Genomic DNA, 25054 nt, shown 5'->3' on the forward strand with positions numbered 1-25054 from the left:
ATATATATGTCCCTAATTTTAAGTGGTATCAATTCTGCAAAAATTATGTGATATTTGGACAACCCACAAATGTTTTCTGGTTTCAAATGTTCTCCTCTAATTTTAAGTTGTATCAACTCTGCCAAAGTTATGTGATCAAAAAAGACCAAAAACTGCATCATAAAAATAGTTTTAAACATCCAGAATGTAAACGCTATGAATAAATTTGTAATTCCTGAACTATAGCTCAGAATCGCCACAAAATGCCAGATGAAAGAAGCTCTTGCCATGTTGAAAGGATTAAAGAAAACCTCCTCCTTATAGTCCCTCTTAAGTCCGCACAGGAAATACCCTGGAAATGGAAAATAAAATAAAAGAGTTAAATCTTCCATAATCTTCCACTTACACCCAGTCTATTTGAGTCATAAATGGGGCAAGTGGGAGAGGACAGTGTGCTTTGCATTGGCAAGAATAAATGTTGACTGAACACTCATTGTTGAAGTGTCACAACGTGTTACATAAACTGTATTTTAGCCATTTAAGCGTAAAATAAAGAAAGGAAACTCTAAATGATATATTAAGCTCAAGTAACTGTTAAACAAGTCGCATCTCATCCCGCAGATTGCCTCTCCGCCCCGCTTCTGACACCCGAAAAAAACTCTTATTCTAGGAAGAATTACAGCTTTAAATTACACGAAGGCCGGTACGTCAGCTTGTGACGCACCACCTCCTCAAAATAAGATCCATCCTCATTCCGAGCGGACGCACTCCATGTGAGTTGTTCTGCACATACCCAGACTTCGCTAAATGACTCTCTCACTCTCTTTCCCTCCATGAATTGATCAGTGAGCTGACAGCACGAGTGACAAGGTCAGCGCCTGTGAGCACATGCATCCAGTCATATATCTCCACTGCCATATATCCTCGCTGTGGCACAGAGACGAGCGGTTATTAAGTAATGGGTGGAAGTGGACTCGCGGCTCCAGGTGGGGGCGGACGGACCGTCGGAAGCCGAGAGGAAGGATTCGAGTGCCTGCCACTGCGATTTAGCCCTGTTCTCAACGCTGCACCTACTCAATGGACAAACGGTCCTATTAGATCAGTAAGGGCCGGAGAGAAAGCTGCATGCTGTCCTGGCCCACGCTGCCCGATTAACCGAGGTTTCTGACCTTTAAATTCAAGTAAGAGGAACGTTGTTTAAAAAAAGCTTGCAGTCGTGGGGATGCTCCTGCATGACAGGATACCCACCTCTCAGAGAACAGGAAATATATTTTGTTTGTGCAAATACTATTTTATAAGTTGCATAAAGTATGAAGCTTAGGAACAACTTTTACACCTTGGTTAGTAAGTTTTTACTGCTTACTCACACTATACTACATAAATGTTGTTAACTGGCGTCTATGATTCCATGAAGAACCTTTAAAGGGTTCTCTCTCTTTATACGACCTTCTAAGTCGTGTTTGCTTCAAGGTGGGTGGTGAAAATTCTGTCATTAATTAGTCATTATCATTTCGTTCCAAAACAAATTAAGATATTTTTGATGAAATCCGAGAACTTTCTGATCCCTCATAGACAGTAACACAATTACCACTTTAAAGGTCCAGAAAGGTACTAAAGACATCAATAAAACAGTTCATGTGACTACAGTGGTTCAACCTTAATTTTATGAAGCGATGAGAATACTTTTTGTGCATAAAAAAAATCCCCCCAAAATGACGACTTTATTCAACAATTTCTTCTCTTCCGTGTCAGTCTCCGATACTGTTCACGTGAGCAGCGCGACGCATGCGATACTGATTTTTATTTTGTTTTTGCGCACAAAAAGTATTCTCGTCACTTCATAAGATTAAGGTTGAACCACTGTAGTCATGTTTGCGGTTCTAACAATGTCTTTAGTACCTTTCTGGACTTTAAAAGTGTTGATTATATAGCTGTTTATGGACGAGTCATATACCTCTCTGATTTTATCAAAAATATGTTAATTTGTTTTCTGAAGGTGAACGAAGGTCTTACAGGTGTGGAACAACAATGAGGGTCATTTTTGGGTGAACTAAACTTTTAAGAGTGTGTGTAAGAAAGAAACAACATGAGGAATTAGTTTGGAACAACACGAGGATTAGTAAATGATGACGATTATCACTTTATGGTTTGGCCGTTAACCAGCTGACACACCTAATGTGTGATATGTGTTGTTCTGTCTGTGTATACACTGTGTTTCAAATTATTATGCAAGTGACATATCAGTAAGATTTCAGTAGAATAAACATTCAGATTTTAGTTTTTCTAAGAAAATGTTTGTTTGTTTATTTATCCATGTCTTTTTAGATAACTGGTATCAATCTCAGACAAAATAATTTGCCAGATCTATGGAAACCCTACTTAGAGGTTGTTCTACATTATTAAGCAAGTTACAGTTCTCATGCAACATGGGGAGGAAGAAAGATCTTTTTGAAGATGAAAAGCATGAAATGGTGCAATGTTGTGCAAAAGGCATGAAAACAACTAATATTGTGAGAAACTGAATGGAGATTATCAAATTATCATAAGATTTGTGAGTGATTTAGAGCACAGCAGAACTCAGTCAGATAAAGGCTTATTAATGAAAGTTCCTGTCAAAAAAATTAATTGTATTAAAAGGGCAGCTATAAAAAAGCCGGTGTTGAGCAGCAAACAGGTATTTGAAGCTGCTGGTGTCTCTGGAGTCTCAAGAAGCTCTCCATGCAGGCTGGCAGTTGTGCGTAAAGATGCATTTCAGCCACTCCAAACCAAACCTCACAAAGAGAAACATTTACAGTGGGTGTAGAAATACATTTTCAAACAGTTTTATTGCTGTGGTGTTTTTTTGCAGCATGGGATAGTGCATAGTGCATTGTATTTCAGAAGGCTCTATCTTCCTTTTTATACCATAACTGAAAATGACCAATTATGAACTCCACATATCTTGCAAATTCATTTTAACACCATCAGAGAACCTAAAGGGACCTTCCATCTCACTTCCCAATATTCCAGCCCAAATCATCACCCACCAGCTCCTTGCTGACATCACGGTCTTGTTGGAACGTGGTGGCCATTCACCAACTTTCCAGAAATCCATCCATTTAGACCATCCATTGTACTACGGCATTATTCAGTGAATAAAACTATTTAAAAATGAGTCTTCATGTATTTCTACACCCACTGTAAATGTTTCTCTTTGTGAGGTTTGGTTTGGAGTGGCTGAAATGCATCTTTACGCACAACTGCCAGCCTGCATGGAGAGCTTCTTGAAACTCCAGCAGCTTCAAATACCTGTTTGCTGCTCAACACCGGCTTTTTTTTATAGCTGCCCTTATAATACAATTAATTTTTTTGATAGAAACTTTCATTAATAAGCCTTTATCTGACTGAGTTCTGCTGTGCTCTAAATCACTCACAAATCTTATGATAATTTGATAATCTCCATTCAGTTTCTCACAATATTAGTTGTTTTCATGCCTTTTGCACAACATTGCACCATTTCATGCTTTTCATCTTCAGAAAGATCTTTCTTCCTCCCCATATTGCATGAGAACTGTGACTTTCTTAATAATGTAGAACAACCTCTAAGTAGGGTTTCCATAGATCTGGCAAATTATTTTGTCTGAGATTGATACCAGTTATCTAAAAAGACATGGATAAATAAACAAACAAACATTTTCTTAGAAAAACTAAAATCTGAATGTTTATTCTACTGAAATCTTACTGATATGTCACTTGCATAATAATTTGGAACGCAGTGTATGTGTGTGTTGTGTCGGTGCATTGTTGTTAACTATGTGAGCAAACCAAGACAAATTACTATCAACTGTATTGTTGAAACGGCTAAAAATAAATTTGACCTTTGACCTTTGATTTTCATTCTGTGATAGAACTTTAAGAAGAAGACTACAGTTTCATATATGTAGCTGCTGGCATTTTGATGCACATCTTTGACAAAGTTCAAATGCAGCACTGAGGTAAAAATGCAACAGTCACATGGCTGATTTGCCTGGGAAAGACGTTCAATGGTGGCAAAAAGAATTTGGATATTTAGGATGCTTAAGTTGCACTTAAAAAACAATTTGTATCAGATACAAAATTATTAAAACCAAATGACTTCTGCAAACAAATGATACACAAAAAATAAATAAATAAATCTTAGAATGATCTTTTCTCAGGAATTTGCAATTTCTTATTAACTGGTGTTAAGGTGATTTTTAGTGGATGTATGTGGTTCACACAGGTGTAATCCTTCACATCAACATTCCACCAGATCCAAATGTTTACAGTGCCCTTACAGAGACTTTATTCAGCAGATATTTAATAGAGTTTGGTGGGAGGTGACGAGTGTACTCAATAACACAATGAGTGCCACTGTTGCCAAGAATGATCACGTCACAGGATGGGACGTCTGCATCATCTGGCAGATTCACACTAATAGAGAAGAGAAAAACTTTAACCCTGTAAAGCCTGACAAATGAAATAATAGCAATAAAAATCTATTTTTTTGAATTGGAACAGCTTTTAGACAAAATATGGAGCTCATACACAATGAGAAAAAAAACCCTCAATTTTATTCAGAGGCCCAAACTGAGCAACATGCAGTGTGGTGCAGATTTTGATATTTATATGGCCAAAAAGTAAAATGAAATTCTGATAGCTTGTACTATAAATCAATGACATCTTTATAACAGTATAGCAGATTACTTATATAAAATGTAAATATCAGTTGTCACTTTATACCTCCCAATAATGTGTCTTAGTAAGATTATATTTAAATGCTTAGTTTTAAGATCAAAGCTCTGTAGCTTTTATTGTGGGTGGAAAACATATAATTCAGATGTACAAATGAACCTTTCTCAAAAGCCTGATGTATCATATTTGATACTGACGTTTTAACATTTTTTTTTTTTAAATGATGTATGGATAATCATAACAGCAAACATAAGTTGCTTGAGTCCAGTAAGTGTTCATCCTGAAATATTAATAACAATATAAAAGTTATTCTTACGTTTCTTTATTAAAAATCAGTAAAGATTCAAAAACACATATATGCCACAATCAGAAGGTGGACATTTATAAAATTAAACTACTAATTTACTTGCTAAAATGTATAAAAAATCAATCAGATGACAGAAGGCATGGATTGTGTACAACAGTTTTTTTCGGCAAAGTTTTGATCATGTTCATAGTTTAGAGGCTTTAGATATTTGTGTATCAAATATGATACAGCAGGCTTTATATTGTTAAATGGTTTTCAGACCATCATGCACTTTTATAAGAGTTATAACATGAGGAAAAGTACAAAAGCTAATCCCCTTAAAGGACTTTTGATGTGCTTTCTTCTGTGGAACATTAAAAAAGAACCTATTTTGAGAAATGTCTTTTTTTCCCATTGAAGCCAATGGGCTCCAAAGTTGTTTGGTTCCCAATTTTCTTCATAATCTCTCCTTTTGTGTTCAGCAGAAGAAAGAAACTCATACAGGTTTGGAACAACATGAGGGCAAATCTTTTTTTGGGTAAACTATCCCTTTAAGGCCCCATGATTTCATTTTTGAAACTAACCTTGGGTTTAAAAATAAGTTAGAGTCTCCCTGATTCACCACTCTGACCAGGTGAGTTGGTCAGTTCTTCAGGAGCTTCATCACTGCTGTCTTCTCCATCTTCAGCTGCAACAAAAGTATGATTCATCACTAAACACACTGCAATGCAACTTTAACTTACTAACGCAAATAACTGGACATCAGTGTACATATGACAAAGATGATAGCCGTGAAACCTTTACCTGTTTGAAAGTCGATGCCTCTCAGCATGTCGGCCGCATTCTCCGTGTTGATGATGAAGTGGTCCATGCTCTCAAAGCCTGCCTCCGTCTGCTCAATGTTGGAGGCCTTGGCAGTGTCTGTGATCCTGTCAAGGACAGAGTGGTGAAGTCGCTCGGACAAATATAAAAGTGACGGATAGCGTTAGGTCCCAGTTCCTCCATATCCCCGTGGCTGCTCGTGACGCAGGTGCACGAGGCACCACTCGCCGTCTCCGCAGGTGGAGGGTAGCATGAAACATAAGACACAGCTAGACAGTGTTGTAAGCGTAAGCATTTTTCCAAACAGTTAGAGGTTTTGGGGGAAAATGTGATGAATGCTGATTCATACATTATTGCTCAAGCTGCATAGTTTCATTTTACAAACAAGAGCGCAGAAAAGTTGCTTATTGGAGGAAATACCTGTGAAAACCTCAAAGTTGAACGTTCATGTCTTTCAACTTTTAAATCATATTTTCCCAAATATGCTCAGTAACCATAAACACACTGACATCATCATGAACACCATAATATTCAGCAAATATGGCTTTTTAAATAGTCGATTCTTCAACTAAATTACTGCCAATTACTGCCTATTCTAAATATGTGGTCATATTTATCAATATAATTTGAACAGATAACTGTGCTTCAACAAATGGCACATTACAATAAAAAAAAAATTTTTTTTTGTTTTCAATCTGTTACATTTAAAAAATTTTAAGGGTTGAATGTTTAGCCAAAATGTCTATATAGACACAAATATCGCAACATATTACATTATTTTCTGTTGATATTTTTCTACTTTTTGTAAAGAAAAAAATCTGCATTGATTTTTCCCATAAGAGTTGAAATATTGTGCTTGTCAAGGAAATGATAAAAGTAATCGTCAACTAAACAATAAAATACTGATAAAGATGTTTAGAGAAAAATAGTTCTGTTCTAGTCTGAAACGGGTCAGATATGGCAAAAAAAAAAAAAAAAAAAAACTTAAAAAGGGATTTTACATTTCTTTTAACATACTACAGTTCAAAAGTTTGGCTTCAAGGTGCCATCGAACGTTTTTTACAAGATGTAATATAAGTCTAAGGTGTCCCCTGAATGTGTCTGTGAAGTTTCAGCTCAAAATACCCCATAGATTTTTTTAAATTAATTTTTTTAACTGCCTATTTTGGGGCATCATTAAATATGAGCCGATTTATGATGTGCGGCCCCTTTAAATGCTGACGCTCCCCGCCAACAGAGCTCGCGCTTGCCTTAAACAGTGCATAAACAAAGCTTACACAGCTAATATAACCCTCAAAATGGATCTTTACAAAGTGTTCGGCATGCATGTGTCGGATTATGTGAGTATTGTATACTGTTATATTGTTTACATTGATTCTGAATGAATTTGAGGCTGTGCTACGTGGCTAACGGCTAATGCTACACTGTTGGAGAGATAAACACAACTTCATAAAGAATGAAGTTGTGTTTATGAATTATACAGACTGCAAGTGTTTAAAAATGAAAATAGCGATGGCTCTTGTCTCCGTGAATACAGTAAGAAACGATGGTAACTTTAACCACATTTAACAGTACATTAGCAACATGCTAACGAAACATTTAGAAAGACAGTTTACAAATATCACTAAAAATATCATGATATCATGGATCATGTCAGTTATTATTGCTCCATCTGCCATTTTTCGCTGTTGTCCTTGCTTGCTTTACCTAATCTGTTGATTCACCTGTGCAGATCCAGACTTTAATACTGGCTGCCCTTGTCTAATGCCTTGAACATGGGCTGGCATATGCAAATATTGGGGGCGTACAGTACTGTTACGTAACAGTCTGTGTTATGTTGAGATTCACCTGTTTTCCGGAGGTCTTTTAAACAAATGAGATTTATATAAGAAGGAGGAAACAATGGAGTTTGAGACTCACTGTATGTCATTGTTCAGTAAGATTTTTTGGTTGCACTTTATTTTAATGGTCCACTTTAGACATTCGACTAATTATAAGTAACTTTGCAACTACATGTCAACTACCAGTCAGTAGAGTATTAGTAGATTGCTAGGTTTGGGTTAGATGTTAGGGTTTGGGTGAGTAGAATTAGTTGACGTACTTTAAAAGTTAGTAGAATATCTGTTGGGGGAGTATCAAAATAAATGTTAGCAGATAAGAAATGTACGTTATTCTTTTATTCAGCAAGGATGCGTTCAGTTGCATCAAGGCATAGTTCAAATCCAAAAATGATTCCATGATTCCTCTCACCCTCAAGCCATCCTAGGTGAATATGACAAAAAAAGCACCCATCCATAAAAAAAATTAATCCATACAACTCCAGGGGGTTTGTGTAACGAAACGGAAACTCGTTATTTTACTTTATAAAGTTTTAAGTAAGGATATTTGTCTTACACAAACGCATCGATTAGCTTCAGAAGGCCTTTATTAGCCCCCTGGAGTCGTATGGATTGATATTTTTATGGATGGGTGCATTTTTTTTGTCTTCAAAATTTGGGCAGCCATTCACAACCATTAATCCTATTTTTAAATATGTCTCTGATTGTGTTCGTCTGAAAGAAGATAGTCATAGGATGGCTTGAAGGTGAGTAAACCATGGGATAATTTTCATTTTTGGGTGAACTATCTCTTTAAAATTGACATTAAAGTCATTTATGTTACAAAAACAAAAAGCAGCACAACAGTTTCAACTATGATAATAATAAAAAATGTTTTGTGAGCAGCAAATCAGCATTTTAGGATGATTTCTGAAGGATCATGTGACATTGAAGACTGGAGTAATGATGCTGAAAATTCAGCTTTGCCATCATAGGACTAAATTACATTTGAAAACACATTAAAATAGAAAACAGCTCCTTTAAATTGTAATATTATTTCACAATATTACAATCTTACAGTATTGATTAAATAAAAGCAGCCTTGGTGAGCAGAAGAGACTTCTTTCAAAGACATTAAAACAAATTTACAAACAAGTAAAAGGTTTCTTCAAGCTGGAATAAATTGCATACCTAAGGGTGAGAATGAAGTTCGAAAGAGCTCTACACATTAAGCGTTTGGAGCTGAATTACATGCAGAAGTCAGCAGAAGATAAATAAATATGTATGTATGTGGGATTACAATAAATCCAGAATCTTTTCCACAATATTGAGGCAGATGAAAGTTATGATCCTATGCATAATACAGTGGGTTGTTAGGGGTGGGAGGCTGGTTGAGTCATTGCCTGTGAGGTTGTTAATCATGATTGTTAGTCTTTCGGAGGCATCAGTTATTGATGAAGGCCACATGCTGAATATGGTTTAATTTAAAAGGAAAATGAAAATTCGGTCATACATGATAACATACATGATATCAGTAAATAATAAAAGAATTTTTGGGTGAACTATCCCTTTAAGACACTACAAAACACATCACTCATTGCTGACTTACTTCTTGAACACTTCCTTTGCACTCTGTGAAAACAGAACAGAAGAACACTCGTTTTAGGACTAGAGGATACTGCAGCAGATTAAAACATAAAACCCCCAGTCCTCTTCATTATAGTTTCACTGCACACACGAAAAATGGCACATACTAAATCACAGACACTTGTTAGGCAGCCTCCTTTGACACTGTTTGCACTGAGAAGTGCTAGTTATAAAAGAGCAGTGCTGCACCTGAGGCTTCCACTTTATATAGTGAAAGCTGTTTCAAAAAACAATTACACCTCTCCATCACCTACATTTAAAGTCTCTTTCTGCTAAGTGCAGCTCTCAGCCATGGTGAAGTATTGACAGTTTGAGTCACTAGTCAAAAGACAGGGGTCTGGGTTCTTCCGTCCCCAGCTGTGGGAGGTTTTGCTAATCAATGTCAGCCCTCCTCCATGGGCCTTGTCATTAAGGGATGCTTGAAATGTAGCAACAGGCACAGTGTCAATCAGCAAACAGCATACGCAAGTGCTGGATCATTTGCATCAAGCATTTCTCAGGGGGCTCTGAAAGCAACAAGCTCTGCCGCCAGCATCCCCGGTGAGGTGTTGCAGCATTAGCTCCACACAGCTCAATAAGTCCACGTCACATATTCACAAGCACCTGTACCACCATTGAGCACTGACGCCAGGGGTTTGCGTGAGTAAAAAAGTAGCTTCGCAAACTACTTTGAGGCTAATGATCTAGAGACTTTTAAGGCAGGACACTACAGGAAAAATAATGAATGCACCGGTCATTCAAAACATTCAAAATGTAGGTGTTTTTTTTACTGTTTGCATCTGTAGATTAGTAGAGTACAATACACATTTTTAAAGGCCGTTCTCCATTTCAGCAGCACTTATATACACTAAAGTTTTCAGTTTTATTTTTATCTCTATTCTGAAGGCTTTTACGCAGGGGTTTGTTAATTTATCATTCAACTGATTTTATACATTTTATTCCTAAAAACATTTATTTATTTCTTCTGGCTGTTGACAGTATTTTATGATTTGTGGAGTGATAAAAATAGATATCCAGATAGATAGACAGACAGATAGACAAACAGACAGACAGACAGATAGATAGATAGATAGATAGATAGATAGATAGATAGATAGATAGATAGATAGATAGATAGATAGATAGATAGATAGATAGATAGATAGATAGATAGATAGATAGATAGATAGATAGAAGACAGACAAACAGACAGATAGACATTTATGTATAGATTGATCGATCGATCAATCGATCGATAGACAGACAGACAGTTAGATAGACAGAAGATAGATAGATAGATAGACAGACAGACAGACAGACAGAAAGACATTTATATATAGATAGATCGATCGATCGATAGACAGACAGACAGATAGACATTTATATATATAGATAGATCGATCGATAGACAGACAAACAGACAGATAGATAGACATTTATGTATAGATCGATAGACAGACAGACAGACAGATAGATAGACAGACACAGACAGACAGATAGACAGACATACATACAGACAGACACAGACAGACAGATAGATAGATAGATAGACAGATAGACAGACAGACAGATAGATAGACATTTATATATAGATAGATCGATCGATAGACAGACAGACAGACAGACATTTATATATAGATAGATCGATCGATCGATAGATAGATAGACAGACAGACAGACATTTATATATAGATAGATCGATCGATAGACAGACAAACAGACAGATAGATAGACATTTATGTATAGATCGATAGACAGACAGATAGATAGACATTTATATATAGATAGATCGATCGATCTATAGATAGACAGACAGACAGACATTTATATATAGATAGATCGATCGATAGACAGACAGACAGATAGACATTTATATATAGATAGATCGATCGATCGATAGATAGACAGACAGACAGACATTTATATATAGATAGATCGATCGATCGATAGATAGATAGACAGACAGACAGACATTTATATATAGATAGATCGATCGATAGACAGACAAACAGACAGATAGATAGACATTTATGTATAGATCGATAGACAGACAGATAGATAGACACAGACAGATAGACAGACATACATACAGACACAGACAGATAGATATAGATAGATAGACAGACAGACACAGACAGACAGACAAATAAATAAATAAATAGATAGAAGACAGACAGACATTTATATATAGATCGATCGATCGATAGACAGATAGATAGATAGATAGATAGATAGACAGACACAGACAGACAGATAGATAAATAGATAGAAGACAGACAGACAAACAGACAGATAGATAGAAGACAGACAACAGACAGACAGAAAGACAGACAGACAGATAGAAAGAAGACAGACAAATAGAATACAGACAGACAGACATTTATATATAGATCGATTGATTGATCGATCGAACGACAGACAGACAGATAGTTTTAATGCATCTTTTCTGAATAAGAGTATTATTTCTTTTAAAAAATAATCTGACTGATGTTATTATTATAATTTTGACTACTGTATATTTGATATATATCTTGATATTGAGAATGTATTTGTTCTGAAATGGCTTAAAATGGTGAACCAGAGGATACATCATTTTAACTAAACAGCCATTACAGTAAAGAAGATTAAAAAAGAATGTTTAATGCAAGAAGTAAATCATTGTGAATATATCATGAATATTTAATAAATATCGCCCAGCCCTATCACACAATATGTTATAATACTTGTTGTGGCTTACTGTAACATTTAAGGTGAGGTCAACTGAGGCGGAGGTGCCTGTTGTACCTGCAGAAACACAGCCATCTGAGGTTCCTCCATGGACTGGATGGCAGTTTCCACCAGTTTGATGGACATCTCTAAGTGGTCTCCGTGACGACGCATAAGGGAGCGGACGTGGCCCAGTTTTCGGTCCTGCTCACGGCCGACAGTCTCTATAAGTTCCCTTTTACGCTCTTCTATGATGGCAAAAAGTTCATCAAACTTATCAGAGATGTTCTGCATCTGTCGCCGACCATTTTCCTACAAAACATTACCAGCGACTTTGTTTTAGTTAAACTTATACATCAATGGTAAAAAAAAAAAAAAAAAAAAAAAAAAAAATATATATATATATATATATATATATATATATATATATATATTAGGGTTGTCAAACGATTAATCGCGATTAATCGCATACAAAATAAAAGTTTGAGTTTGCCTAATATATGTGGGTGTACTGTGTGTAATTATTATGTATATATAAATACAAACACATCCATGTATATATTTCAGAAATATTTACAAGCATATGTATTTATTTATATTTTTATATAATTTATATTATATATAAATACATTTTTTATACATAAATAACATCTTTCTCTTAAATATATACATTAATTTGTGTGTATTTATATATACATATTAATTACACACATTACTCACACATATATTTTACAAACTCAAACTTTTATTTTGTATGCGATTAATCATGATTAATCATTTGACAGCCCTAATATATATATATATATGTATATATATATATATATATATATATATATATATATATATATATATATATATATATTTAATATTCAATATATATATATATATATATATATATATATATATATATATATATATATATATATATATATATATTTAATATTCAAAAATCATCACTGGCTAGAGATGGACAATATAGCAAAATTGGCTTAAAATGGTGAATCAGAGCATCCATCATTTTAACTAAACAGCCACCGCAGCCAAGAAGATTCAAAATGTTTAATGCAAGAAGTAAATCATCATGAATATCTTGAATATTCAATATATCACCCAGCCCTTTCACACAATATCATAATTGTTGTGTTTTACAGTAACATTTCTTTCTCACCTTGACAGTCCTACAAATATCCTCCATCTGTGAGATCAGGGCCTGTATTCTGTCATTTCCTGCCACCAAGACGGCTATGGCATCACTTAGCTCTGTCTGAGACAAAACAGCAGAATATAACCAATTGTGACAGGTCTTCATAAAAAAAGAGGGAGAAAAAAACACATGACCAATTCACTCAACGTGTCATCTTTCACAAGAAAGCCATGTCAGACTTGGCTATGCAACTTGTGATAACCACACTTACAGACAAGAGAACAGCATGTGAACTAAAGGCCAAGATTGTAAGAATGTTACCCGTCATGACTGATCAAACTTTGCTGATTTGCATTTGAAATGAGTGATTCACTGTTTATAGTGGGCCATGACTAAAGGAGAAAATGTCATCATAGCCACCTGGCAAAAATGATGGCTGTTTAGGAGCCGGTTTGGAAATCGACCACCCTATATGATCCCTCAGCGTTACGTCATTCTGTTCCAGTACCTCAAAACCAAGAGCCAGAGAAGCATATATACTGTAAGACGAAACTATCTCCTACATTGAGAACTGACCTTCAGCTTAGGAACACTGCAGATAACAGATCGACATATGGTGTCCACCATGCACAGGCTTTTCTATTGGGAAAGGCTGGTACGTTTAGTCATTGTTCATCTGGTAGCTGAGAGCTGAGAACAAGCACTTACAGAGGACAAAACTGAGAGACAAATAAAGTAAAGACCATAAGAAGCTGCTATGACTCAAACACAACAGGGAGGAGTGACTCATTTCTCAGGGCCAGTTGCACCCTGTTATGAAGACCTTCATTACTAGCAATTCCACAAGAGGTGCAGTAGGTCAAGACCTCAATATCATGTAGGTCAAGAATGCATCGGAAAGTGACAAAACTGCTGTGATGTTTTTTGTGTGACATGAAACACAATTGTCCTGTTTGTTTGTTTTTTAGAACAACTTTACTCTTGTAAGACTCTTGATCCTATTTATGGTGTATTGTCAACTGTGTGCTCGTTGTCTTCTGTCTTCCGGTTTGTATTTCCACATGGATTTATGAATGAACCACTCATTTTAAAATCTTCCGGACTACTGACATTTGTTATGACATCAGTTTCAAACATTACAATGCTCATGATAACGTTCATTACGTCTACATTAAAGGTGATAGAGAGGATTTTTTCGTCGACTGAGAATCCAAAGACTGCTAGGGAGTTTTTGAAATGAGCGCATGCGTAAGAACAACCCCCCTCCTTCACGGCTCATTTCAAAGAAACGCCTCCCAAAATTCGTGCACGAGTATTAGAACACAAGTTTTTACCACCGGCATTCGCTGTGTCGTGTTATTGGATTCATTATGTCGGACTCACCGCAGGTAACTCATAATCTGCAGTTGTTACTCCTGTCTCCTGACAAAAACATTGCATGCAGCGCCTGTGGAGTGTGGAAAGTTACTGGAGCGCGCAGGCGTGCTCGTCTCTCACAAGGAACGTCACGGCAGTGATTGACAAGCCAGAGGGCCAATCATTTATGCGATGATCGCGTAAACGATTGGCTGATGTTTTTAAGGCCCTACCTCGTGCACAGATGATGTATATTAATATTATTCCTTTCAGTGCACCTAATAAATAGTCTTTTATCAGTTAGTAAAGACAGTTTAAAGTAATATTGCAAAAATGTATAAAACAAAACATCCTCTTTAGGACCTTTAAGTAAATCCACTTCACCAGCTAATTACTCTACAACATCGATGCCATAGTCAAATATACAGAGCTACCGCAAAAAAAAGGATTATTATTCAGCTCATGTCAGTTCATTGTTGATTTAGTTCAGTTTAATAACTGATCATCAATTATCAGTTCAATTCAGATATAAGCAGCTCTGATACAATTCAGTTCAATAATAGTGTCAATGTTGCAAACATTTCTCAATTATGAAACAATCTCAGTTCAGCTATAGAGGAAAAGCAGCTCTACAGAAGACGATAGTGTGAAAATCCAGCTCAATTCAAGTTTTTTTCATGTCAGTGCTGTCAAATCGACAATATTACTGAATATTAAGTGACTTGCCTATTTGGGGTTTGAAAGACAAAGGCGACAGTGGCAAGGAACCCAAACTCCATTGAGTGATGTAAATAGAGAAAAAAAAACTATGGGAGAAACCAGGCTCAGTCAGGGGGTCAAATGTAGAGACATGGTGTGATGTGAGCAAACACTTAAACCTGACTTTTGTGTAACAGACATGAATGACACTTCCAATCATGTGGTTTGTTGACGAGAAATGCGTTATTCAGTGACTGGATTGCCTGGTAGACAATAAAACAGGAAAAAAAAACTGCATGTATTTTGCGGAAGAACATTGTTTTGGTTGTGCTTTGGCTCTGCATGACTGTTGCTGAATATGGCCATCCTACCGCTCATAAAACATTCACTGCTTAAAGGTGATAGAGAGGATTTTTTTGTCGACTGAGAATCCAAAGACTGTTACTGAGTTTTTGAAATGAGCGCATGCGTAAGAACAACCCCCCTCCTTCACAGCTCACTTCAAAGGAACGCCTCCCAAAACTTGTGCATGAGTATTGGAACATGAGTGTTTACCACCAGCATTCACTGTGTCGTGTTTTTTGGATTCATTATGTCGGACTCACCGCAGGTAACTCATAATCTGCAGTTGTTACTCCCGTCTCCTGACAAAAACATTGCATGCAGCGCCTGTGGAGTGTGGAAACTTACTGGAGCGCGCAGCCGCGCACGTCTCTCACAAGAAACGTCATGGCAGTGATTGACAAGCCAGAGGGCCAATCGTTTACGCGATTGGCTGATGTTTTAAGGCACTACCTCGTGCACAGATGATGTATATTAATATTATTCCTTTCAGTGCACCTAATAAATAGTCTTTTATCAGTTAGTAAAGACAGTTTCAAGTAATATTGCAAAACTGTATAAAACAAAACATCCTCTTTAGCACCTTTAAGAGATATATCCAGTTTAAATGGAAAGGATCTCAAGCTGACTAGCTGAAGATGTTACTGTAGCTATACCCATTAATAGACACGGTACTTGAAAATAAATTCTTGGGGTGTAACGGTACACATAACTCACGGTTTGGTACGTACCTCGGTTTTGAAGTCACGGTTCGGTACAGCAGGTGGGAAGAAAACTTAACATAAAACTAAAAAAATAACATGCTTCTTTTTTTTTATTAACCAGTGTTTTACTGAACAAATTGTGTTTTTGTCTTTAAATATATTAAATTAAATTATAACTTAAATATTCTTAAGTATAAAAAAAAATTATCTCTGCTAATGCTATAAACTATGTAGGAAGCCCTTACTTGAACATTATGCTACTATAAAATTAAAGGTTAACAAGTGAGCCCAAACTATTAGCCTAAATTCAATTGCTTATTTTTTTTAGATAAAATAATCAACACTCAAATAACAAATTGTAGGCCTATGCAAACATGTAAGTTGCACTTCTAAATGTTTTTACTCTAATTCGTTTAATTCTAATTCGTCAAATAATTCATTTGTAATCGGATTGGCGGCTCAATCGGATTGAAAAACTTTCATGTAAATACCTTAATCAATTCGAACAGCAAAAAATAGCATGTAAACGCTTGAATCCGACTACTTTCTCAGTCGTATTCAGAAGTCTCTGGAGCACATGCGCAGTGTAAACCAGTGCTGATTTATGAATGTGTATACGATAACGATGTGTATTTTCTTTGCGGTGCCAAACTTGCACAGTGTCAAACGATGCGGTGAAAGAATGTTACAACTAGACGATTAGCAACCGACAATCAATCGCGTACCTTACGTTTACGCGCTTTGGGCAGTCGGAAACACCGCGCGATGTATAAACAGTCGTTTCAAGGAAAAATGTCAAACGCCGATAGAAAACGCGACCGTAGAAGAGACCGTCATTCTTTACCTTTGTATTTAGAAAATTTCACTCAGAAAAAAACTTGATATCACAGGCAGCAATGTGTAACATGAGGACGCGCAATGCTAGAGCCTTTATGTAAACAGGTCACCGCAAATATGCAGATTAGGACTTTAACCTGGGGTTTAGGAATGTGCGGTATGAAACGGTAGCTTATGAATACCCTGGATTAACTGTAAACCCCGGGTATAGTATGAGCAGTGAAATGTGAATAAAGATAACCCAGGATTCCGTTTGCCAGGGGTTTAGAATGACCTATTTCAAGTGTGAAAAATCCTAGGCCCACCTTTAAATTGAAGGAGAGATCCGAGTAATATCTAGGGACCAGAATATTATAGAGACTTGAAGGGTTGGCTCTTTTATTATCTTAAATGTGACTTCATGATTTATCTTTTCAGAAAACACAAAAAGCTTATTTGTTAGACAAATTAGAGGCAGCAAAAAATGAAAAAGTAGAGATAGTTGTTGGTTGAGGCAGGAGTCAGGGCTGCTGGTGGTGTGTACTGTATGCGTGTTCACATGTGGGTGGGTGTTGATGCGAGAGAAGTTTGGTGAGATCGAGCCCCTTACAATGTGTGAAACCTGCTGGTTAATGTGTTATACACACATCTGTCTAGTTCATTCACACCACAACAAACCAAGCAAAACAAACTTAAAGAACTGATTGTCTGGTTGTTGAAGTCAATTATACTGTATGCAAATCTTCTACCTTTTGTCTCTTGTAGATGACCGTCAACGGGGCCACATCACAGTCCTTGTGAGCCCCGAACACCTTGCACATGGAGCATGTCGGTGTCTCACAGGTGAGGCAGTAGATGTTGATCTTCTCCTCCTCATGCTGGTCACACATCAGCTGCTGTTGCTCTGTTTTGGGTAGGAGTGGCCTGTAGAGTCAAAACAGAAAGAGATTTATGGTATGGTGTAAAGGTTAAAGATTTGCAAAACTGAGCCATCACCACTGTGCCCTTTAGCAAGGCGCTGACCCCCGGTTGCTCTAGAGGGAAAAGTAATTATGATAATAAATATATAATATAAATGAAAATATATTAATATAATATTCCATTTTAATTTAATAATGTATATTTAATGACACTGCTAATATGCTATTGGGGCATGTTGTCACAAAATGAGAATATTGTCACATAATGAGAATAACTTTTTCAATATGTAATATTTCTTTTTTTTTCTGGGCTATAACAGTGGCAAACAATATTTTTAAGGCATGTGTCTATACAGAGACTGACTTTCAAATACAGTATAAACAAAAAATAATACTTTTTCTTAACCAATACAGTATAATTACATGCAAGTTTTGAATAGTAAAATACATAAAACAATTATCAATCAAAATTGATTTTAACTTTGCCATAAAGCACCATAAAATGTCCAGCACATTATTTTAACATAACTTTATAAAAATTCTATAATTATAAAACTACAGTTATATTATTAAGAATTCCTAATTTTAATTCTTACCTAAATTTACCTTAGAATTCGTCCTGTTTGCTACCTCCATTCAAATTCAAATTTTAAAAGACATCCTCACTTCAATTCTGAATAGCGCATGAGACTGGTTCTTACATCCCTCTAAAAGTGCATATGATAAACTACATACAACAACAAGCATTCTTTCTTTTTGAAAAAGGAGATACAATATCACTTCCCCTGAGGTGAATCACTATAATGGGAGCTGATGCGAAAATTTGACATTAAAGGCATTTACAGCAGGTGCTGCGTTTAAAAGTGATTGATGCAACTAATACGATATTCTGTCCTAAAATGGGCACATTACTCACATAGACCTTTTCAACAAGCATCTGTCCTAATCTGTCTTGTCAAGTGGAAAGAGACTGTTGTATGTGCAGTGTGTTGGCAGCAGGCATGTTCAAAACAGACTAAGTTTATGAAAGACTGCCATCCAGTGGATGTCTGCTGATAGGGCAGTCATATGAAACAATATAATGGTGAATGGAGTGATTACAAATATAGGTTATAAATCTATTTATACCTACTCATTTTGCTTTTATATTTGTCTTCTTGTAACTAGTGATCTCAAAGCATAAATTCTCAAAATACAGGATATATATATATATATATATATATATATATATATATATATATATATAGTTGCAAGAAAAAGTATGTGAACCACTTGCATAATCTGTGAAAATGTGAATAATTTTAACAAAATAAGAGAGATCATACAAAATGCATTATTTTTTGTTTAGTACTGTCCTGAGTAAGATATTTTACATAAAAGATATTTATATATAGTCCACAAGACAAAATAAATAGCTGAATTTATTAAAATCAATTTATTAAAATCTGTTCTTCAGAAAAATCCTCCAGGTTTTGCAGAATCTTAAGTTTTCAAGCATTTTTTGCATATTTGAACCCTTTTCAGCAGTGACTGTATGATTTTGAGATCCATCTTTTCACAGATGAGGGACTCAAACACAACTATTAAAAAAAGTTTCAAACATTCACTGATGCTCCAGAAGGAAACACGATACATTAAGACACTGGGGGTGAAAACTTTTGAATTTGAATATCAAGGTAAATTGTACTTAATTTTTTCTTTTAGGAAATATGCAAGTATCTTCTGTTGCTTCCGAAGGGCAGTACTAAATGAAAAACAATGATATTTAAACAAAATAAGAAAAATTGGGACATCTACATCCTGTTTAAAAGTTTTCACCCCCTGGCTCTTAATGCATCATGTTTGAACCTTTTTTAATAGTTGTGTTTGAGTCCCTCTGTTGTCCTCAGTGTGAAAAGATGGATCTCAAAATCATACAGTCACTGCTGGAAAGGGTTCAAATATGCAAAAAATGCTTGAAAACTGAAGAATCTGCAGGACCTGGAGGATTTTTCTAAAGAGCAGAGCTCAGTTTAACTGCTCTGGACAAACAAGAGACTCATGAACAACCATCACAGAACAAAAAATCAGATCATCAGGTAACCACAAACAGTATTAAGAATCAATGGTTCACATACTTTTGTAACTGGGTCATTTTAATAAATTCAACTTTTTTTTGTCTTGTGGACTGTAAACATCTTTTATGTAAAATATCTTACTCAGGACAGTACTAAACAAAAAATAACATGTATTCTGTATGATCTTATTTTGTTAAAATTATTCACATTTTCATAGTTTCTGCAAGTGGTTTACATACTTTTTCTTGCAACTGTGTGTGTATATATATATATATATATATATATATATATATATATATATATATATATATATATATATATATATATATATATATATACATACACACACACAACTTATCTTTTGTGTTTTTGAAACAACCTCTACATTCAGGTCACCTTCTTTCCATCAAAGACACATTATTAACCATGTTACATTACGTATTCATGATAAGCACCTCAGCGTTTGTTACAAAATGCCTCAAAGTCTATCTGTCTTATTATACCCAATTACGCATATTTTTCACAGAAGGTCTCATGACACATTGTTTATTGCCACAGGGATAAAGCGTCCTAGTTATATTTAGTGTTTTGGCAAAGGATTGCAGCAGTCACAAGAGCCTCAGGTCCCATGTCTCTGTTGTGTTTACGTGACGTGGCAGAAAATCTCCCACATGCGAGTAAATCACATATTGGTGTCACTACACAGGGTTTAAGCCTCATTGATGAAACAGAACAAGTGTCGAGTAGTAGCGTGTCACTACGCTTTTGAAACACCATTAAAATCGGTTGGCATACAGTGTATTTTTGCTAAACAGCTTGGAGGGGTTGCTGGATCTCTATATAGAAAAGACTGCTTTGAAGTATGTACAACAAATTGCTTCATTCATATCAGTGCACCCACAACAGATATGCTTGTTCTTGGTGTGTGGAACAGGTCCAGAAAAAGCGAATGCTTTGACCCCAAGATGACCCCAAGTCAAAACTGACCTGTTAGTCTCTGATTTGTAGATATCAATGATATTCTCCACTAGCAGGTTCCTCTGAAGGCCGTATACACCATGCCGGTCCAATATCACTTCATGGCGACAAGATGGGCAGCGGAAACGTCCCACTGTAGACACAGTGGTAGAGCTCCGGTTTTGCCAAAAAGAGTTAGAGGCCTAAACCAGTAAAAGAATATTAGTTTAAACATTAGTTAATTGGCAACTGCACACACATCAATGTCATTTCTCTGAGCTAAGGGATGAGTCAACAGGATAAAATTTAACCCCCCATTGTACTATGGAAGTCAATGGGGCGAGATCTGCTGGTTACAAACATTCTTCAAAATATCTTCCTTTGTGTTCATGAATGGATGCCTTTGCCCAGCAAACGGTAAAATTTGACTGTCAGTTATCTTTGGATATTTGTTGAAAGTAAAAGATAATAATTAATATAGATGGATAGCAGCGCTCAGTTATGCTAAAGCCTGGCCTAACAACGTCACCCACTCCTTTGAGAGGGAATACTAATGGCTCCACTGAAAGCTGAAACTCGTCTTGATGATGAGATGACTAGACTAATACCTCAAAGGAGCAATGGAAAAGAGTTTTTGCATAAATCAGAAATGGTAAATGGATCATTAATCTCCATGTAACAGCTGATGTGGGCATCTGAGGTCTTGTTTCATTTTCACAATACAGTAGTCAACTCCAAAAATGACTTTTAAGTAAATTTTAAAACTTTTAAGTGAGGAATACAGTATAACTTTGAAAAATGTTATATTTTACACTTTAAATGTCCAAATTAAATGCCAAATTCACAACAGCACACAACAAATATTAAAGGGTTAGTTCACCCCAAAATGAAAATTCTGTCATTTATTACTTACCATCATGTCATTCCACACCTGTTAATCTTCGGAACCCAAATTAAGATATTTTAGTTGAAATCTGATGTCTCCATGAGGCCTGCATAGCCAGCAATGACATTTCCTATCTTAAGATCCATAAAGCTACTAAAAACACATCTAAATCAGTTCCTGAGAGTACAGTGGTTCAATATGAATATTATAAAGCAATGAGAATATTTTTGGTGCGCCAAAAAAAATAAATAAAAAAATAACGACTTATATAGTGATGGCCGATTTCAAAACACTGCTTCAGGAAGCATCGGAGCACAATGAATCAGCGTATCGAATCATAATTCGGATCGCCTGTCAAACTGCTGAAATCACATGACTTTGGCACTCCGAACAGCGGATTCGATACGCTGATTCATAACGCTCTGAAGCTTCCTGAAGCAGTGTTTTGAAATCGGCCATCACTATATATATATATATATATATATATATATATATATATATATATATAGTTATTTTGTTTTCTTTGGCACACCAACAATATTCTCGTCGATTCATAATATTGAACCACTGAACTCACATGAACTGATATAAATATGTTTTTAGTACCTTTATCGATCTTGAGAGAGCAAATGTCATTGCTCCCTATGAATGCCTCACGGAGCCATCGGATTTCAACTAAAATATCTTAATTTGCGTTCCGATGATTAACGAAGGTCTTACGGGTGTGGAACGACATGAGGGTGAGTAATAAATGACAGAATTTTTGGGTGAACTAACCTTTTATCAACAGCTGCTCGTCGAGGCGGCGTCAGTTAGTTCCGGTCTTCGAATTTGATTGAACGTCTGGGCTGTGTTTTCATTTTTTTACAGTCTATGGGTGTGTCTCAATCAGTTCCCTTGCTCCCGAGCTCGTGAATCAGTATATCGTGTACACGAATTCGGGCACTGGTAAGGACAGTAAAGATGCTGGTTCACTACACATTGGGACACTTATGACTATTTCCGGCGACGTGACAATGTCCTCATTGTACAACATCACTACTGGTATTTATGAACAGCAACAGAGCTGATATTTTCTGACATTACTTGTAATGTTATTTAAAGTACATTATGGTTAATTATTTGCTTGTTACATATACGTGCAACATTTCAACCGTGAATAAATTATAAATGTTAGCTAGATTATGATCATTACCTGTCGAGCGATGTATGTTTATGCTGAAATATAATAAAATAACGGTTTGTATTTTTAAAAACATCTATCGCGTATCGTTATGTGTAGTGAGTTGGCTAACGTGATTCAAGTTTCGCGCTTCAGAACTTCCGTTAAGGGAGCATAGTGAGCATCGATGCTGGTTTTCACGGTGCATTGTGGGACTTTTCAGGGAGCGAACGTTTCAGTGCCCTGAAAGGATTCTGCGATTGAGACAGCCCTTAAAATGACCGACTCCCTGGTCAGTGCCCTGACTACTGAACTAGGGAGCTGATTGAGACACAGGGTATGGTTTCATCACCGGGCGGACACATTTCGCTGTTTGTATCATTCCGCTTGTATTAAAAAAAGTCTCCGCTTGTCTGTGCCCCTACAGATTGCCAGATAAGATCAATAATTTTCTTTCTTTCTTTCTTTCTTTCTTTCTTTCTTTCTTTCTTTCTTTCTTTCTTTCTTTCTTTCTTTCTTTCTTTCTTTCTTTCTTTCTTTCTTTCTTTCTTTCTTTCTTTTTCACAGTATGTATTTTAGTATATTAAATATGTATTTTTGAAGTAATCTTAACTTGTTTGTTATCAACCATCTGGTTTTTTTTATGTTTTGTAACTTTCAATTGATCCCGTCCTCAAAATCATTCCGCTTGTCTGGCATTTTCAGTATCCGATTCATTCAGGAACGACACAAGCGGGTGTCTTTATGAGTCATTGAATCATTCACTCAAGTGATTCGTTGATTCCAAATACCACTGTTGCTCGGATATGATTCTGTTTGGACTATTTACTTGGCGGAGCTAAAGTAGACAAAGTAATTGGAAATAAATAATTATCTTTATGGTAGCTGTATGTTTTAAGTAACTTTCATGTTGGCTAATTAGGTCATTTATGCTGTAGGTCATTTTGGCTTGAAAATGCCAAATCTCTTCCAGGTTTTAAGACTTCAAACTGAACAGCTCTACGTTAATGGAGTTTCTGGATGCTACAGAGAGAATGACCATTCAACCTGACAAATAGGACACTAGAACACTATAACAGGAATAAACCAGTACCTGGTAAACATCATTGGCACACTTCCTACAGAGGTTGTGCTGGCAGGGTAAGATGACCACAGGCTTAGTGAATATCTCCAGACAGATGGGGCAAATGAGCTGCTTCTCTAAGTTCTCCATTGAGTCTCCCATCCCTGCTTTGAAGTCCAAAGTGAAGTTCATCCCAGACTGCTTTTTGGACACCTTTTAGTCAACAAAAGTAAGATCCTAAACTTTCTTTCCTTCTGTTATTCTGTTTGACTCTACTCTAGTGCCAGTCTTGATCCAGATGCCCACTCAATCCCCAACCGCAGAGTGGCTGTGGATATATTTGGGCTGTGTTTGTACTGGCTTGGGTTACTGTCCAAACTGCACACCCCCTGATATCACTAAGAGTCCCCGTTTAGCACTCTATCATAGGGGCCAGGGGCCAAGTGAGAGAAGGGTAGGAGGACAGATTCCTCTGAGCTGTGTTATCTCTGGTAACTTGAGGAGAGAGTGGCTTGGGCTGGCAGGAGGAGACAGAGCAGCTGGCGTATGAGGCTCAAAGCCTAGCGAGACGACCGGGCCTATGAGCCTGAGCTGGCGCCGATGACATAAGACACTTAAAACTAAATCTAAGTGCATTAAACACACCCTGAATTCTGTCACTGGATAACATCTACTCTAATGAAATCTACTTCAGAAATATACTTTGTTGAAAGTTTATTTCATACAAATTTAAATGAAAATTTATTCCCAAAAATAAAAATCACTCTGTCGTTCCAAACTGGTCCCAATTTATGCTGTGAAATGTGTAAGATATTTTGATTGTTGTTTTTTTATTAATATAATGGACGTCAATATTAACCAAAACTTGGTTACCAGCAATCTTCAAGATATCTTCTTTTGTGTTCCATAGAAGAAATGCATACAGGTTTGAAATGACATGAAGGTGATTCATTTTTGGGTGAACTATCCTTTTAATATTGTCATTATGGCTTTTAGAAAAGCATATATATATATATATAT

At 36.2% G+C, this 25054-nt stretch overlaps 1 protein-coding gene across 4 annotated transcripts; it reads right to left on the bottom strand.

The window, feature by feature from the left end:
- Nucleotides 1-24260, bottom strand: trim54 (tripartite motif containing 54). Of its 4 annotated transcripts, none has more exons than XM_067384226.1 (9): nt 24065-24260; nt 20954-21126; nt 17739-17913; nt 13097-13192; nt 12007-12240; nt 9206-9228; nt 5762-5886; nt 5542-5645; nt 1-331 (listed from the first exon to the last, which is right to left on the bottom strand). In XM_067384226.1, the coding sequence occupies exons 1-8, from the start codon at nt 24224-24226 to the stop codon at nt 5560-5562; spliced, it is 1074 nt and encodes a 357-aa protein (XP_067240327.1). In that variant the 5' UTR covers nt 24227-24260; the 3' UTR covers nt 1-331; nt 5542-5559. The 4 variants fall into 4 exon arrangements, with proteins under 4 accessions (XP_067240327.1, XP_067240325.1, XP_067240328.1 ...); XM_067384224.1 differs by lacking the exon at nt 1-331 and adding an exon at nt 3720-4410; XM_067384227.1 differs by lacking the exons at nt 1-331; nt 5542-5645 and having other exon boundaries at nt 5783-5886; nt 11960-12240.
- Between the last annotated feature and the right edge of the window lie 794 nt (nt 24261-25054).

This window comes from Chanodichthys erythropterus, chromosome 4 (assembly GCF_024489055.1).
Source record: "Chanodichthys erythropterus isolate Z2021 chromosome 4, ASM2448905v1, whole genome shotgun sequence".
Classification (NCBI taxonomy): domain Eukaryota; kingdom Metazoa; phylum Chordata; class Actinopteri; order Cypriniformes; family Xenocyprididae; genus Chanodichthys; species Chanodichthys erythropterus.